Source organism: Leopardus geoffroyi, chromosome C3 (genome assembly GCF_018350155.1).
Source record: "Leopardus geoffroyi isolate Oge1 chromosome C3, O.geoffroyi_Oge1_pat1.0, whole genome shotgun sequence".
Taxonomy (NCBI): domain Eukaryota; kingdom Metazoa; phylum Chordata; class Mammalia; order Carnivora; family Felidae; genus Leopardus; species Leopardus geoffroyi.
The window spans coordinates 80,468,205-80,483,244 of NC_059338.1; the positions used below are offsets into that span (position 1 = coordinate 80,468,205).

Below are 15,040 nucleotides of genomic sequence, written 5' to 3' on the forward strand. Positions count from 1 at the left end.
GAAGCAAGTTCCTTACACTTTGCAAAGCACGATCATGCAAAAATCTTAGGTTGAATGCCTGTTATGTGTCAGGGAGGGAAGTAAATGCTTGATGTCATTTGATCTGGACCCAGCACGGTTGCCCCAGGGCTTGAGCCGCCCCTAACCCTCTTCTCCCCAACCCGCTGTCCCTGGGCCATGATTGATTGGTTTGGGGAAGAGACAAACCAAAGCTGAGCCAATCAGATGCTTCTTCATGGAAATCAGCTGGCATTGCTCTGGGGAAAAAAAAAAAAGCCTCACAGGCACCTCCAGCTGGGCGGCCCCCTTCAGCCCACCCAAGAGCTTGCTTCAGATTTGCTTGTTTTGGTTTCCGATAGCCCCATCTCCAATTTTGGGGAGGTATTGGATGTAAGCTGTTGAGTGATTTGCCCCCAACCCTGTGGAGTGGGAGAGCAGGTCTGATGGCCCTCCAGATCCACTGTCTCCACCACCCTGTGCCCAGCATCTCTTACCTCAGCCTCACAAGAGCCCCATAAAACCCGAAATCCTCTGCTTCCTCTCTGCAGCGTGAGATCCGGAAGCCCACAGCCTCCGTGAGGCTCAATGTCACACATGGTAGCTGGCTCCACTGGTCCAGTTTCTAGCTTCTCGCAGCGTCCGATTCAGAAAGGATTTATTGGCTCTTGACTATGTTTCGGACCTTACGCGAACTCCCACGAGTTAGTTCAGAATTAATGCCTACAAAAACCATCCGTTCCGTGCAGATCCATACCGTCCCCATACCTTCCAAGGAGCCTGGACCTTTCGCCGCCTCTCCCCCTGCCGCCGTGGAAGCCAGGTCCGGGTGGCTAAGTCAGTGAAATGACATTGACTGGAAAAGTACGCGTGGTGCCTGCCACCAGGAATTTGAAGCTGGCGGTTAGAAGTGGGAGCTGAAATGTGTGGGTCAGGATATGGAGAGGGCACTGGGAGGCCACGATGGCCCTGAACGACCTGGAGTAAGCACTGAAGCCTTATTTGGAGGAGAACGGGACCCTCGAAGAAGCAGAGGGAACGAGGAAGAGTCACACAGACACAGACACCATCATACGCACCCACACACAGCTGCATCTGTTGGGAAGAACCAACAGCCTATTTTTCATACCATTTGTAATTTTCTCACAGTCCATGTAATGAACTTCGGTTACGTTTCAGTGAAAATTATCTTCCAGAGTAGTTTGGTTTCGTTTTTTCGTTTTCGTTTTTTTAAAGTAGGCTCCCCACCCATCATGAGGCTTGAACTCACGACCCTGAGATTAAGAGGTGTGTGCTCTAGGGGCACCTGGCTGGCTCAGTCAGTTGAGCGTCCAACTCTTGATTTCAGCTTTGGTCATGATCCCAGAGTCGTGGGATCAAGCCCCATGTCAGGCTCCCCATGGAGCCTGCTTAAGATATTCTCTCTCTCTCTCTCTCTCTCTCTCTCTCTCGTGCGTGCTTGAGCTTTCTCTCTCTCTAAAAAAAAAAAAAAAAAAAAAAAGTCACACACTCCACACACTGAGCCAGCCAGGCACCCCCGGAGGTTTTTCCCCTGGGAACGGGGAGGGGTAACTTTACTACATGAGTACGTGTGGCACAGAACTTTGTGCAAATGAAGTATACAGCAGTGTGATCACTTAATTGTATTTACACAAAAACAAACTGAAAAAAAATGAGCGCGGGTTCTAGGACTGGGTTTCTTTTACCGATTTAGAAACAAAAGAAAACATAAAAAAAGCTGTGCCTAAAATGAATCTTGTTTTTTGTTTTGTTTTTTGTTTTTTGTTTTTTTTAATAAGTGGCCACCTGGTTCCAGCATCCCGTAAAATCCAGGCACTTGGCCCTTGGTATAGCTTCTATTCATCTTTCTATCATGGGAATGAATTGGTCTGCTTTCTCCGCCCTTACCTTGAGCCGGTCACGTACAGGGTCCCTGGCCAGTGGACTGAGGCTTTGTCTAAAGCAACAAGGGCAGCTCAGGGCATGTGGGGGAGGGTGTTTCTTTCTTCCCCGGGGTCCTTTGAGGCTTTCACTTCTCTGGGTGAAGAGGCTGTTTATCCTTGTAAACACAAAACGTTTTAGCTTTTTGCCAGTTTTCTGTCAATGGCGAGACAATGGAAGCAAATCAAGTTTTATTGAAACTTGGTGAAAAATAAGGACAAAAGAACCAGGGTATGATCAACAAGAACGGAGGCAGGAAGATTGCTACCTGAGCACGTCCTGGGACATCCATGCCCCCAGGAACACTCTTCAGCCATTGAATTGCAGGGAGGTCCAGAAACTTACAAAAGAGTCCAGCGGAAAGAGAGGGGGGCTTGGGCTAGGAGGGTGGGATTTGAGGGAGGCTATTTATTAACCCGTCTGGGTGCTTTTCAATGTTTTCAACCCCGATGGTCACAGCAGTGTGTATCCCATGTACACCACACCCACCCCTTGCTCCCACACACGCTCACGGAAGCACACTTGTCCATAATGTGGCCTCAACAATTGAGAAGCGTAGCTAACACCTTCATCTAGGAATCCCTGATAACTTTTTACTTTCAAGTTGCAGCTCCGTTAACATGCAAATTCTTATAATACTACTCCTCCTCCCACCTTTGTGAAAAGATCCGGCCACCAAAAAAGGCTGAGAAATCAACTGGGAACATGTATAATAAGAATAACAGTCATGGCTCTGTGCCAAAGCCCTGTCTTTACTTCTCATGTCTGCTCTCAGAGCCCAGACTGGTTCTTCTTCTTCTTCTTCTTCTTCTTCTTCTTCTTCTTCTTCTTTTTTTTTAGGTCTATTTATTTATTTTGAGAGAGACAGAGAGAGAGAGTGCAAGCTGGGGGTGGGGGGGCGGGAGGGGAAGGAAAAGAAGGAGGGAGAGAGTTTCCCAAGCAGGTTCTGTGCTGCAAGCCCAGAGCCCAATGCGGGGCTCAAACTCAGGAACTGTGGGATCACGACCCGAGCCGAAGATCCAGAGCCAGACTCTTAACCGACTGAGCCCCGCGGGCACCCCAGCCGAGAGTGGTTCTTAACATTCAGTTTGCAGTGGGTTCAGGGAAGGCATTCTCAGGTTGCACTGGCGGGTGTAATGAAATCATTTGAGTTGTGCCGTGAACCTTTCGCCTGTGCACAGCCGTACTTTGTTTTATTGTACCTACCTTTATTGTGCTCCATGGATGCTGCTTTTTTTGTTGTTTTGTTGTTTTTTTGTTTTTTTAGCATACTGAAGGTTCGTGGCAGTTTTGCGTCAAGCAAATCTATTGGCATCATTTTTCCCGACAGCATTTGCTGGCTTCCTGTCTCAGTGTCACATTTTGGTAATTCTCACAATATTTCAGACTTTTCACCATTACTGTATCCGTTACGGTGATCTGTTGTCAGTGATTACGACTCACTGAAAGCTCAGAAGGTGGTTGCTATTTTTTAATTGAGGTATGAACGTTGCTTTTTCAGACATAACGCTATTGTACACTTAGTTGCTACAGTAAGCTAAGTCACATAAGCATAGCTTTAATATGCCCTGGGAAACCAGAGAATTCATTTGACACACTTTACTGTGGGGGTTTAGAACCACGCCTGCAACATCTGCAAGATATGCCTTATAGGCTTTAAGGCTCTGGAACATTGTAGAACTTGAATCTATCTATCTATCTATCTATCTATCTATCTATCTATCTATCTATCTTTTTTTTTTATTTTTTTTTAACATTTATTTATTTTTGAGACAGAGAGAGACAGAGCATGAACGGGGGAGGCGCAGAGAGAGAGGGAGACACAGAATCAGAAGCAGGCTCCAGGCTCTGAGCCATCAGCCCAGAGCCCGACGCGGGGCTCGAACTCACGGACCGCGAGATCGTGACCTGAGCCGAAGTCGGACGCTCAACCGACTGAGCCACCCAGGCGCCCCTCTATCTATCTATCTATCTATCTATCTATCTATCTATCTTGGAGAATTACTATGTGGAAAACTGTCCTAAGCCACGGAGAAACGAAGATGAATAAGGCATGAGCCCATCACTGAGATGCTCACAGGCTGGTGATGGTAGTCAAGGGGGAAGCAGAATTGAAAATGACCAAATGCATTATCTCGTGATCTGTTAATGAAACAGAAATGCAACAGAATGTGTTTGAAAATTTTAGAATAGTTCTCCGTTGGGAGGGAGATCAGGTGAATATGAGGATAAAAAGGAATAAAGGCATTCATAAAGAGGAAAAAGGAAAGAATATATTGATGAAAGGGAAGCCATTTCACTTAACTGTTCCTGTGTAAGCAAGAGCAGTGGAATAGCATTTATTTCTATGTTTGCAGAAAGCTTGTAAGTTTCAGCAATGACTCTGACACAGTTGAAGTCAGTGCTGACAGCTGGGATTGGAGGCGCAGAGGGAGGACAGGGCAGCGGCCGCAGAAATGGACGTGGACCTGGGACAGATCGCGCCCTGCTATACTGGCTAAGGGTATAGGTCTCTGCACTTGTGAGGAGGAACGAGCAGGTGATCCATACCGTGCTCCCCTGCCTGTGACCCCTGTATGTTATTTGCAGTTTTTTCAGCATATTTCAGTATGTTCCTGCTCAAGGTTACAATTTGATCTCTATCTACAGACTGATTCGTAGGGGTTTCTTTTGATAACCCTGAGCTTGAAGAGCTCCTTTTGTGTCAGCTGACATTGATATCAGTTCCACATTGTGTGGTATTCAGGGACCTTGTTGAGATATTTTATTGGGTAAGTGGATTGGCACAGACTCAAAAAGAGTACCAGGAAGAAAGGAACATGCGTTGAGTGTTTGCTCTGTGGCATCTCGTTTATTTCTCAGACAATTGCAAGATTTGCTTGTCTCATTTTCACACGGGGAATTTGAGACTCACAGAGGCCAGTTCATTTGCCCAGCACCATAAAACTCATTAATAGTGGTCCCAGGATGTGAGCACAAGCTTATCGGTCTCCAAATTTCACGCTCTTTGTACTAAACCCCGAAGGAAGATAACGATGCCCATTGTCTTCCCGGAATTTATGCTGACACAATATTGCGATTTCTTCACCAATTTCGGGGCACCCCCGACCACAGCTATGGACAATTCTTAATACTTTGAGTCAATGCTTCTCTTTTTTTTAATAATTATCATTTTATTTATTTTTTTAATATGAAATTTATTGTCACATTGGTTTCCATACAACACCCAGGGCTCATCCCAACAGGTGCCCTCCTCAATGCCCATCACCCACCCTCCCCTCCCTCCAACCCCCAACAACCCCCAGTTTATTCTCAGTTTTTAAGAGTCTGTTATGGTTTGGCTCCCTCCCTAACTTTCTTTTTTTCCTTCCCCTCACCCATGGTTGAGTCAATGCTTCTCAAACACAGCCTCCTCATTCCCATAGCTGTGGCTTTGATTAGATAGTGAGCCTGGTCATAATTTCCTCCTTCGTTGTCTGCCCTCCACCCGCCGAAATTTCTGAAACTCTGTCACAGTCCCATCTTTTCCCCTTCTCCTGCCCCTATGGCCTCAATCCATTCTGCATCTTCAATCCCAAATATACGTCTTTGCAACTAACGATGTCCTGCTTTAAAACATCCTCTAATTTATTTACACGTGTAAGTGGTCTCTTTTCAGCCGTACACAAAATGCACCACTTCGTATCCTTGATCCTCTGTTAAGTTTCTCAAGTTCCACCTCTGAGTGAAAACATATCATATCTGTCTTTCGCTGACTGACTTATTTCACTTTGCATAATGCCCTCCAGTTCCATCCATGTTGTTGCAAATGGCAAGGTTTCATTCCTTTTCATCTCCAAGTAGTATTCCATTGTATGTATAAACCACATCTTCTTTATCTATTCATAAGTTGTTGGGCATTTGGGCTCTTTCCATGAATTGGCTATTGTTGAAAGTGCTGCTAAAAACATTGGGATACCAGTGCCCCTGTGAGTCACCACTGTTTTAATTTTTTTTAAGTTTATTCATTTTTGAGAGACAGAGCATGAGTGGGGGAGGGACAGACAGAGAGGGAGACACTGAATCCGAAGCAGGCTCCAGGCCCCGAACTATCAGCACAGAGCCCAACGTGGGGCTCGAACTCACGAACTGTGAGATTATGACCTGAGCTGAAGTCGGATGCCTAACCGACTGAACCACCCAGGTGCCCCTGAAGCATTGTGTTAAAAGCAAAGGGAAGTTGGGGCGCCTGGGTGGCGCAGTCGGTTAAGCGTCCGACTTCAGCCAGGTCACGATCTCGCGGTCCGTGAGTTCGAGCCCCGTGTCGGGCTCTGGGCTCATGGCTCAGAGCCTGGAGCCTGTTTCCGATTATGTGTCTCCCTCTCTCTCTGCCCCTTCCCCGTTCATGCTCTGTCTCTCTCTCTGTCCCAAAAATAAATAAACGTTGAAAAAAAAAAAAAAAAAAAGCAAAGGGAAGTCAGTGAGAACTGGAGAGATGAGTAGAATTTGGATAATTAAAGGCAGGGGAAGGGCATGAGAGGGTGCTTTCCTAGAGAAGGGTTTCCGGCAACCCCTAAAAGCCAGAGCGTGTTTGTGCTGGGAAAAGCCAGAGCGTGTTTGTGCTGGGCAAGCTTGGGAGTTGGTAAACTGGGAACCAGCACTGGAGACCTAGCTCAGGCATCCCATAGGATGTGGCTTCTGTCCTTTCCCTAGCTCTCCCCTTGTGGACATTGATCTAGGATTCTGTTGAGATAAGGGAATTTGTGAAACATCTGTCCGTCTCAGTTACGTTTTAGGGAGAGAGAAGTGGTAGGACGGGAGACAGCAGAGCCCGGTGGAGGTGACATTTTGTGTGGCATCTTCTTGTCCACAGCCGCACGTCCACGTTTCGGCCTGTTGTCAGCCGTGGCCGCACAGGGGGTACAGCAGGCGGGAGGCTACAGGAGGCAAGCCTTGTCTGGTGGTGGCTCAGTCGGTTCAGAGTCGACTTCAGCTCAGTGATCTCACGCTTCTTGAGTTCGAGCCCCCTGTCGGGCTCTCTGCTGTCAGCGCAGAGCCTGCTTGGGATTCTCTGTCCCTCCCCCCCCCCCCCCCCCCGCTCTGCCCTTCCCCATGCTCTCTCTCTCTCTCTCTCTCAAAAATAAACATTTAAAAAAAAAAAAAAAGGCTTGTTCCAAAGAGCCCTTTGAGGAGTAGAGGCAGTACCTCCGTTGTGCAGTAGGTGGTGCCATTGCCTCTGTGTCCTGAGGTTGAAGAACCATTTGACAGACTTGTTTCTTTGCTCCACGGGGGTCTCAGTCTCAGGACTGATGATGTCGTGTAGGCTGCTCGGGAGAGGGAGAAGGAGGTCTAACAGGTACTGAGATACGCTTATGTGCCAGGAGGGCACCAGGCGGTCTGCGCGATGACTCTGGGGCGCCCCCTCCTCCTCCACTCCTGCTCCCCTCTGTTCTTTCTGCCCCCCTCCCCTCCATCTTACTTTTCATTGTCACCATCGCAGCCCCCAGCCACTGAGGGCTGCGAGCCAGACGCCTGGTCGAGCCCCTTCATGCATGATTTTATTTAGTCTTTACCCCAAACTTTGCTGGGCCCCATGGTTGTCCTTCCTTTGCAGAGAAGACAGTTGAGCCTCAGAGAGAGAAAGTAGTTTTCCAAGATCATACAGGTAAGAAACGGGAGAACACAACTCTGAGCCTAGTTCAGCCTTTCTCGATAGTAAGCATCTACCTTTTGTTACATCATGTTTTTTTTTAAATTTCTTTTGAGAGAGCAAGGGAGGAGCAGAGAGAGAGAGGGAGAGAGAATTTTCTGGCAGTGCAGAGCCCGATGTGGGGCTCGATCCCACCGACCACGAGATCACTACCTGAGCCAAAATCAAGAGTCGGACGCTTAAGCGACTGAGCCACCCAGTCGCCCCATCGCATTTATTTTTTAAGGTTCGGGTTTGCAAATTACCGCATATTGCGACAGTCAGGGACTGCTGTCCTGTGCTCTACACCTCCGACCTCCCCACGGTTACACAGTGAGTCAAGACCAGAGCTGAGCTTAGAAGCCAGGATCCCGATGGGGTCCAGTTCTCAGCACCTTCTTGTTGCCTCCAGACGTTGGCGACTGGCCTTGTTACCACCTCCTCGGCTTCCTTCTCCCTGGAGTGTGTCCTCGCCTCTTTCCTTCCCATCCCTTCCCAAGCGTGTCCCTCTTCTCAGCTGCGTCTGGGAACACTGGCCTTTCTCTCCTATTACAGAACTGAACAGCTCAGGCTCGTCTGCTCTCAGGCCCGAAGGTGAGTTCCTCTGCATCCCTGTTGGTCCCTGGTGGTATATGTGCACACAGGCATCGTTCCCTCTGCCAGGGGTTTTGGGGATTGTAGCTGATGTTCCAGCACACGGATACACAGACACAGACACACAGCCACGCTCTAATGGCTGAAAACCCATCCTTTTCTCCTTTCTGGTATTTACGTCTCGGTAAGTTGAGAGTGAGTTAGGGAATCCCTAGATCGAACTCTCCTTGCTGCAAACAGGATTGTGGGTAGGAACCGAAAGAAGCCTGTGTGGGCTAAGTGAGGGTAGGCATGGGACCCAAGTCAGGAAGACCTGGGTCCGTGAAATCTATGGACGCTTGGACAAGTCAGTGAGTTCTCTGAACGTTTGTTTCCTCATCTGTAAATCAGAGCGAAAGAGAATGACAAAACTCCATCTCAGCGAGCTGCTGTGATTGGACTCCCCGACCCCCACCTCCCTCACCTCTGATCCATCTTTCAAATCAGCACCGTGGTCCCCCCTCTACTCCCCACATCACCTTTCGTGACTTCTCATTAGCTTCACAGCAAGGTCCAAACTCTCAGCACGGCGCGTCTGACATTCAGCCTCGTTCATTCTGTAAGCATTTATTGAGGCGGTGCACAGGGACTGTGTGTGGTAAGCACTGGGAAGCCTATAAGAAAGAATGCCCGTCCTTTTTCTGAAGGGACTCCCCATTTCTGACCCTTTTCTACAATCCAGCCATGCAGAACTGTTGAGGGGCTAAGATTTACCATTATGTCGCCACCCCGGACCTTTGAACATGCTATTCTCTCTGCCTGGCATTTTTCCCCACCCCTTCCCCTGTCTTCCCGGAACACTAAGCTTTCCCTTCCTTATTTAGGTGCAAACCTTGTCTGTAAAGCCCACCCTGAACACGTAGGCAGAACTGTCCTCCTCTCTTTTCCCTCCCTCCATCATGCACCCCTTTACTGCTCCCTCGGCTCTACCCCCACTAATAGCGGTGATTTACTTACATTGTCTTCCTGCAGAGGATAGGGGTACAGTTTATTCAATCACCTAACTAGCATCTGGGGGGTGGGTGCTTCACTCTTCCTTTTACCATCAACCACTGACGGAGTGCTTGCCATGCATTAAGTCAAGTTTATGTACTTTATCTCATCCAGTCGTCCTTGGCAACTATATGAGTCTGGTACGCAAGCCCAAACGTTTTACGGATACGAACATTGGGCCCACAAATAGTTAAGGAACTTGTGAAGGTTACCTCGTTGCTAAGTGTCCGAGCCAGGATTTGGACCCACGCATTCTGACTCTGAATCCTGTGCTCCTGCTACCAGACACGCCGCCCCGGTGAAGGCTGATAAACGTGTTGAGTGAGCGAACTTTGAATCACAACGACTGTTCCTTTACCGTTACATAAGCGAAGCCCCATTCGGTGCTTTTCAGAATACGCGTAGTGAGGATTAGGTTTGTTTAAGTTCCCATCTTCTGCAGAGCAGTACTTTCGTACGTTACAATAAAAAATGAATTACTAGAGACAAGATCACACGCTAGGATATTGTGATGATATCAAATTGCCTTAAATATTTCGAAATATTTCCTCTCAGTTCCCATCCTTAACATGTGGACCGTCTTTGAACAGCACTGCTCTATCCGACGGCCGGCTCGGACTGGCCACGTGTTGAGGACGCATTGCAGAATGAATCTGGATCGTATAGCCGACGGTTTTGATGAAAAAAAATGGAAAGCTGAACATCTTGTGGGTTTTTACCATCAGTCAGATCCTTTCCTGGGCTCTGTGCGAAGAGAACCGTCTCGTTCTCCAGAGGCGATGCTGCGGCAAGGGGTCTAGGCGAGACCTGTACCCTAGAGACCATTTGACGGTATCTTCTTATATTTGGAGAGGCAAATAGGCCAGAACATTAAAACAGCCCAAACTACTATTTCAAAAGACTGTATTGCCCTTTCGTGCTCACATTTGTTTTTGGAAGGGGATTGATGAACTGTTCTATTGATTCAATAAGGCAGTGGCATTATTCACGAGTTCTCCGGTAGAACATTATATTCTAAAAAAAACCCTCTCTATTGGAAGTTTTTTTCATTGTATTTTAACACACTGGTTACTTTTCTAATGTTTACTGTTTTGAGAGAGAGAGAAGGGGGGGAGGGGAGAGAGAGAGGGAGACACAGAATCCAAAGCAGGTTCCGGGCTCTGACCTGTCAGCACAGCCCAGCACAGGGTTTGAACCCACAAACCACGAGATCATGACCTGAGCCGAAGTCAGACGTTTAACCAACTGAGCCACCCAGGCACCCCCATACAGGTTATTTTTGGTGGCCAGTATGGATGCTGAAGCAGTGGGGTTGGGGAAACATACCAGATGCAAAAGAATAAGTAACATCAGACATTGCACCTTGAAAGAACCCATAGATTTCTGGCTCAAGGGTCCCATTGTATAGGCGAGGAAACCAAGCTCTTGGGGATGGGAGTTCATGCCCGGAGCTACAGATATACAGTGTTTGTTAGTAAATGAGCTGGGATAAAAAGCCTAATTCCTGGCTATGTCAACCAAACCTTTGGAACCCCCAAAAGCCCCAAGGGTGACAAGGGGAAACAGAAGCTTCCAGTTCTCTGTACATTGCTGAGCTGGTGAAGCGTCCACCCCACTGCCATTCCCTGAGGGATCAACACCATTTACTTTTACATTCTTCATGGGAAAGTCCCAAGGAACTAGTGAAACAACATCCAGAAGTGGTAATTGGCCACCCACTGAGCTATTGGCCAATTCCTCCATGCATGAAGCCTCGACTGTGGCCTGAATAAGTAAGGTTTACTAAATAAAATACATGATTAACTATTCTTCGAATATAGATAGATGCTACTGTGATCATCCACATGGTTAGGTTGTGTGCTATTAGAGTAGCTCTTTTTCATGTGTTTACTTATTTATTTATTTATTTGGTCAAGGGTACTAAAAAGACAAGTACGCCCATATCGGGATCAACAAGATACGTAGACATTAAAACGGAGTTGTCTTATTTGAAAGATTAGAAAGCACAGGTGTAGAGAACCGTGTGCTGAAAACTGCCCTGAACTTAGGGAAACGCAAAGTACTGCATCACTGTTATGCTCAGGCCCGATGAGAAGCATAGGGGGCAGCGGAGAGGACCAAAGGCTTCCAAGAACTGTGTGTAAGTTGAGTTAAGCCTAGTGGTTAAAGGCTCTGGTTTTGCAGTCAGGTGCTCTGGGGCTTTACATTCTTTCTCTTTCCACTCACTATCTATGCTCTTGGGCAAGCCATGTAACCTGACTCTGTTACCTTATCGGTAAAATGGGGCTTATAATACACGCTTCATTGAGTTGTTGTAAGAATTAAATGAAATAATGGGGCTAATGCAATGCTGGGATCATAATAAACATTTTACGTATGGTGACTGTCCTTCCACCTCAGCCACTACCAACAGCACTACGACAACCACCATCACCACCCCCACCCCCATCACCATCACCGTTACCATGACTACCACCCCCATCACCACCACCATCATCTCCACCCTAGAGGCTACAAAGTGTAACCTTGTTAATTTACCTGCAAGTACTCCTGGCCCTTCCTTATAATAACCTCTTGACTTCTTTTCTAAGATCAGTGTGTCCTGTGGGAACTTGCCGAGGCGTTTGGGTGTATGTTGACCCTAAAGTCCCTTGCTTTTCCCCTTTCCATACTTGTTGCTTTTCAGCTTCAACCTTTTTCTGCCCATCTTCCCACCATGGGGTTTGGGGTTGGGCACCAACTGCAATCCTAGGTTGCTTGAGTTCATGACTTGGACCCAACAGGGGCAGGCAGTATATCAGAAGCCTCCGTCCAACCATCTGTTGAAGTCAGTCTCTGCTCGTGAACACGGTGTGTGTATGGTAGGGTGAACTTTGGCTTGCCGTCTTCACCGCCTCCAGGCTATACCATCTTTAGGCCCCAGCATCTGCTCTCTTCTCAAGGCCTGGCACTCCAGTGCCTGGTGAGGACTGAATGTCTTCTGGAAACCGAGTCTGTGTGGCTAGGCCCTGATGTCCTTGCACAGTTAGGACCAGACTCCTATTCCAGAGGCCTGGACTTTTCCTTCCTTGAGGAATAAGCTTACCACTTGGAAACTAGGTAAATGCACAAAATAACCCAAATCATGTTGCCCATGCTTCTCTTTAGGCCTTTTCGTTGTAGGTGGCAAAATCTGAATTCAAATACACTGGAACAAAATGAGTTATGGTATAGTCTCTTGCAATCGAACAAAGACTAGGAAATACTGACTTTGGGCTTGGCCGGATCTAGGTACTCACACGTCGTCATTGGGAGTTTCTCCGTCCCTCCTACCTTGACTTCTTTCTCAGGCAGTCTCGCCCTAGTGCTGGTCCCAGTTGTGTCAAGTTTCTCCCCTGTCTTCTCAGTGACTTGAGGTGAGATGAGATGAGAGGGAGAGAGAGAGAGAAAGAGAGAGAGATCCTCCAACAATTCCCACAAATGTTCTGTGATTGACATCTATTATACATGTCCCTCCCAGCATCAATCATGTGACCAGCCTGAGACAGATGACCATCTCTAGAGCTGGAGGCAGGGGTCAGCCCCGGTCAAGCCACATGTCTAGAGATGGGGAGGGGCGTTCCCCACAGGAAAATCTAGGGGCTCGTATCCGAAGAAGGGAAAACTGGCGCTGAGGAGACAAAAGGAACAGTCTGCTGTTGAACAGTCTGCTTTGACTGGCCCCAGTCAGCTAAACTTAACTGTAAGCAGAACTCGCTGGGAATCTTGGGAAGAGTATGGCTTTGAAGCTAAAAGACCTGTTTGAATGTTTGCTCTCTCAATTCCCAGCTGAGTGATCATGAGCAAGTTGTTGTACATCCACAAGCCTTGTACTTTTTTCCTTAAAATTAGATGATAATGCCTTCCACTCAGCATTTGTTTTTTTTTGTTTTTTTTTTAATTTTTTTTAACGTTTATTTATTTTTGAGACAGAGAGAGACAGAGCATGAATGGGGGAGGGTCAGAGAGAGAGGGAGACACAGAATCTGAAACAGGCTCCAGGCTCCGAGTTGTCAGCACAGAGCCTGACGCGGGGCTCGAACTCACGGACTGTGAGATCATGACCTGAGCCGAAGTCGGACACCCAACCGACTGAGCCACCCAGGCGCCCCTCAGCATTTGTTTTGAGACTTTATCTGTGTGACACACAGTGCCCGGCCTGGGGTAAGTATTCAGGTGACAGCAACCCTTCCCTCCTTTTTATGTTGATACAGCCTGACCCCCACTTGGGTTTGCTACACCAGGTAAATACTTTTCATCAGAACCTTGGGCTACCACAGAGAATCTACCTTCCACGTATTTTGCCTTGGCTTCCTCTTCATTATGATCCACGGGTATCAGAGGATCCATCCGTCCATCCGTCCATCATCAGAACTAGTCGTAGTAATGATAAAAAGAGCAATAATTCTGCCTTTGTCTCTTGCCTGACCTGTTTCTGCCCCAGCCTCTTACATTTTCTCTTCACCAGAGGAAAAGCAGTTGATTTGGTTAGGCAGAGGTGAAGTCACAATGGCCCATGGTTGTATTGGAAAGACCTCTCAGCTCCGCTCCTTGCCCAGGGTCTGCGCATAGCAGCGGGTCCCTAATGCTCCCTTCCACTCACGGGGGGCTCTGTGCGTCAGTCAACCCAGAGCTTGGTTGTACAGGCCAGGTAATATTTCCACCCACTTTATCGTCTCAGAGTGTGTGGTTCTAAGGCTTTCTGGGGTAGGAAAGGTGGTGGGGGTGGTGGGGTGGTCCTAAAGGGAGGAGAAGTAGAGGATCTGTCCTACACCAGCCTAAGTCGTGTGTCTTTACCAGAGCCCTGAGCTGGGATTCCAGGTGGCAGTACAGTTCTCAGTGGAGTAGCACTGTACTTAATTTCCCGTTTGCCACGTGTATCTCTGTGTCCCTGGGAACTCTTTGGAGAGGTAGGAACGATAGGAAGGGTGGTATATGATCACCTTTGCTATCGTGACCTTGATACCCTCAGCCCTCGCCTCGAACACATAACAGTGGCTATTTATTGAGCACTTTCTGCGTGCGAGGTATGCATGCCATTTGTCCATCTACCAGTGTATCCACGCATCTGTGTATCCAACTGCTCAACATTTATTGGATGTCTCTTCTGTCCCCGGTGTAGGTAGACACTGCCCCAAAGAAGCCCACACGGTCCAGTAGGATAAGGCTTTCTCGTCCTTCACCCCAACGAATCCTCATTTGCCTCCCTCCTAGATAAGTACGATTGATGCCGCAGACCTTCCCTCTAACGCTGAGCCCTTGGGGGTGCAAAGAGATAAAGAATGCGGTGAGCCTCCACCACCGCAGGATTTCGACAAACATGGAAGGCTGTTCTTTGCTCAATTTTTGGACCCGAGAGGAGAGAGCTAGGTCAGCACGTGGTCTCTTATTGATTCTGTAACAAATTGCTACTAATGTGGTGGCTTAAAGTAATATAACTGTATTATGTGCAGTTTTGGGGGTCAGCACAGGAAATGAAGCTCATGGAACTGACCTCAAAGCCATGTGGGCAGAGTTGTGTCCTGGGGAAGATTCAGGGGATGGTCCATTTCCTTTTCTAGCTGCTTCGGCCCACGTTCCTTGGCTCATGGCCCCCTCTGCCAGCTTTGAAGTCAGCAACCACATTCTCCTGCCCTCTGCTTCTGTTATCACATCTCCTCTGACTCTTCTCCCTCCTTTTCCCCTATTTTAAGGGCCCTTGTGATTACTGTTGGGCCCACCCAGGTAATCCAGGATAATCTTCCCATTTTGAGATTTTTTTTTTTTTTTTTTTTTTTTTTTTTTTTGTGT

General features: G+C 47.8%; 1 protein-coding gene across 1 annotated transcript in view; it reads left to right on the forward strand.

Moving 5' to 3' along the window:
- Positions 1–671: 671 nt before the first annotated feature.
- The window catches only part of LOC123586606, a 58,767-nt gene continuing 44,398 nt past the window's right edge, over positions 672–15,040 (forward strand). The window contains exons 1-4 of the mRNA XM_045455828.1: positions 672–820; positions 6,791–6,837; positions 7,484–7,632; positions 8,019–8,200. Of these exons, the coding sequence (XP_045311784.1) occupies positions 672–820; positions 6,791–6,837; positions 7,484–7,632; positions 8,019–8,200 (527 nt within the window). The remainder of the gene's footprint in view (positions 821–6,790; positions 6,838–7,483; positions 7,633–8,018; positions 8,201–15,040) is intronic.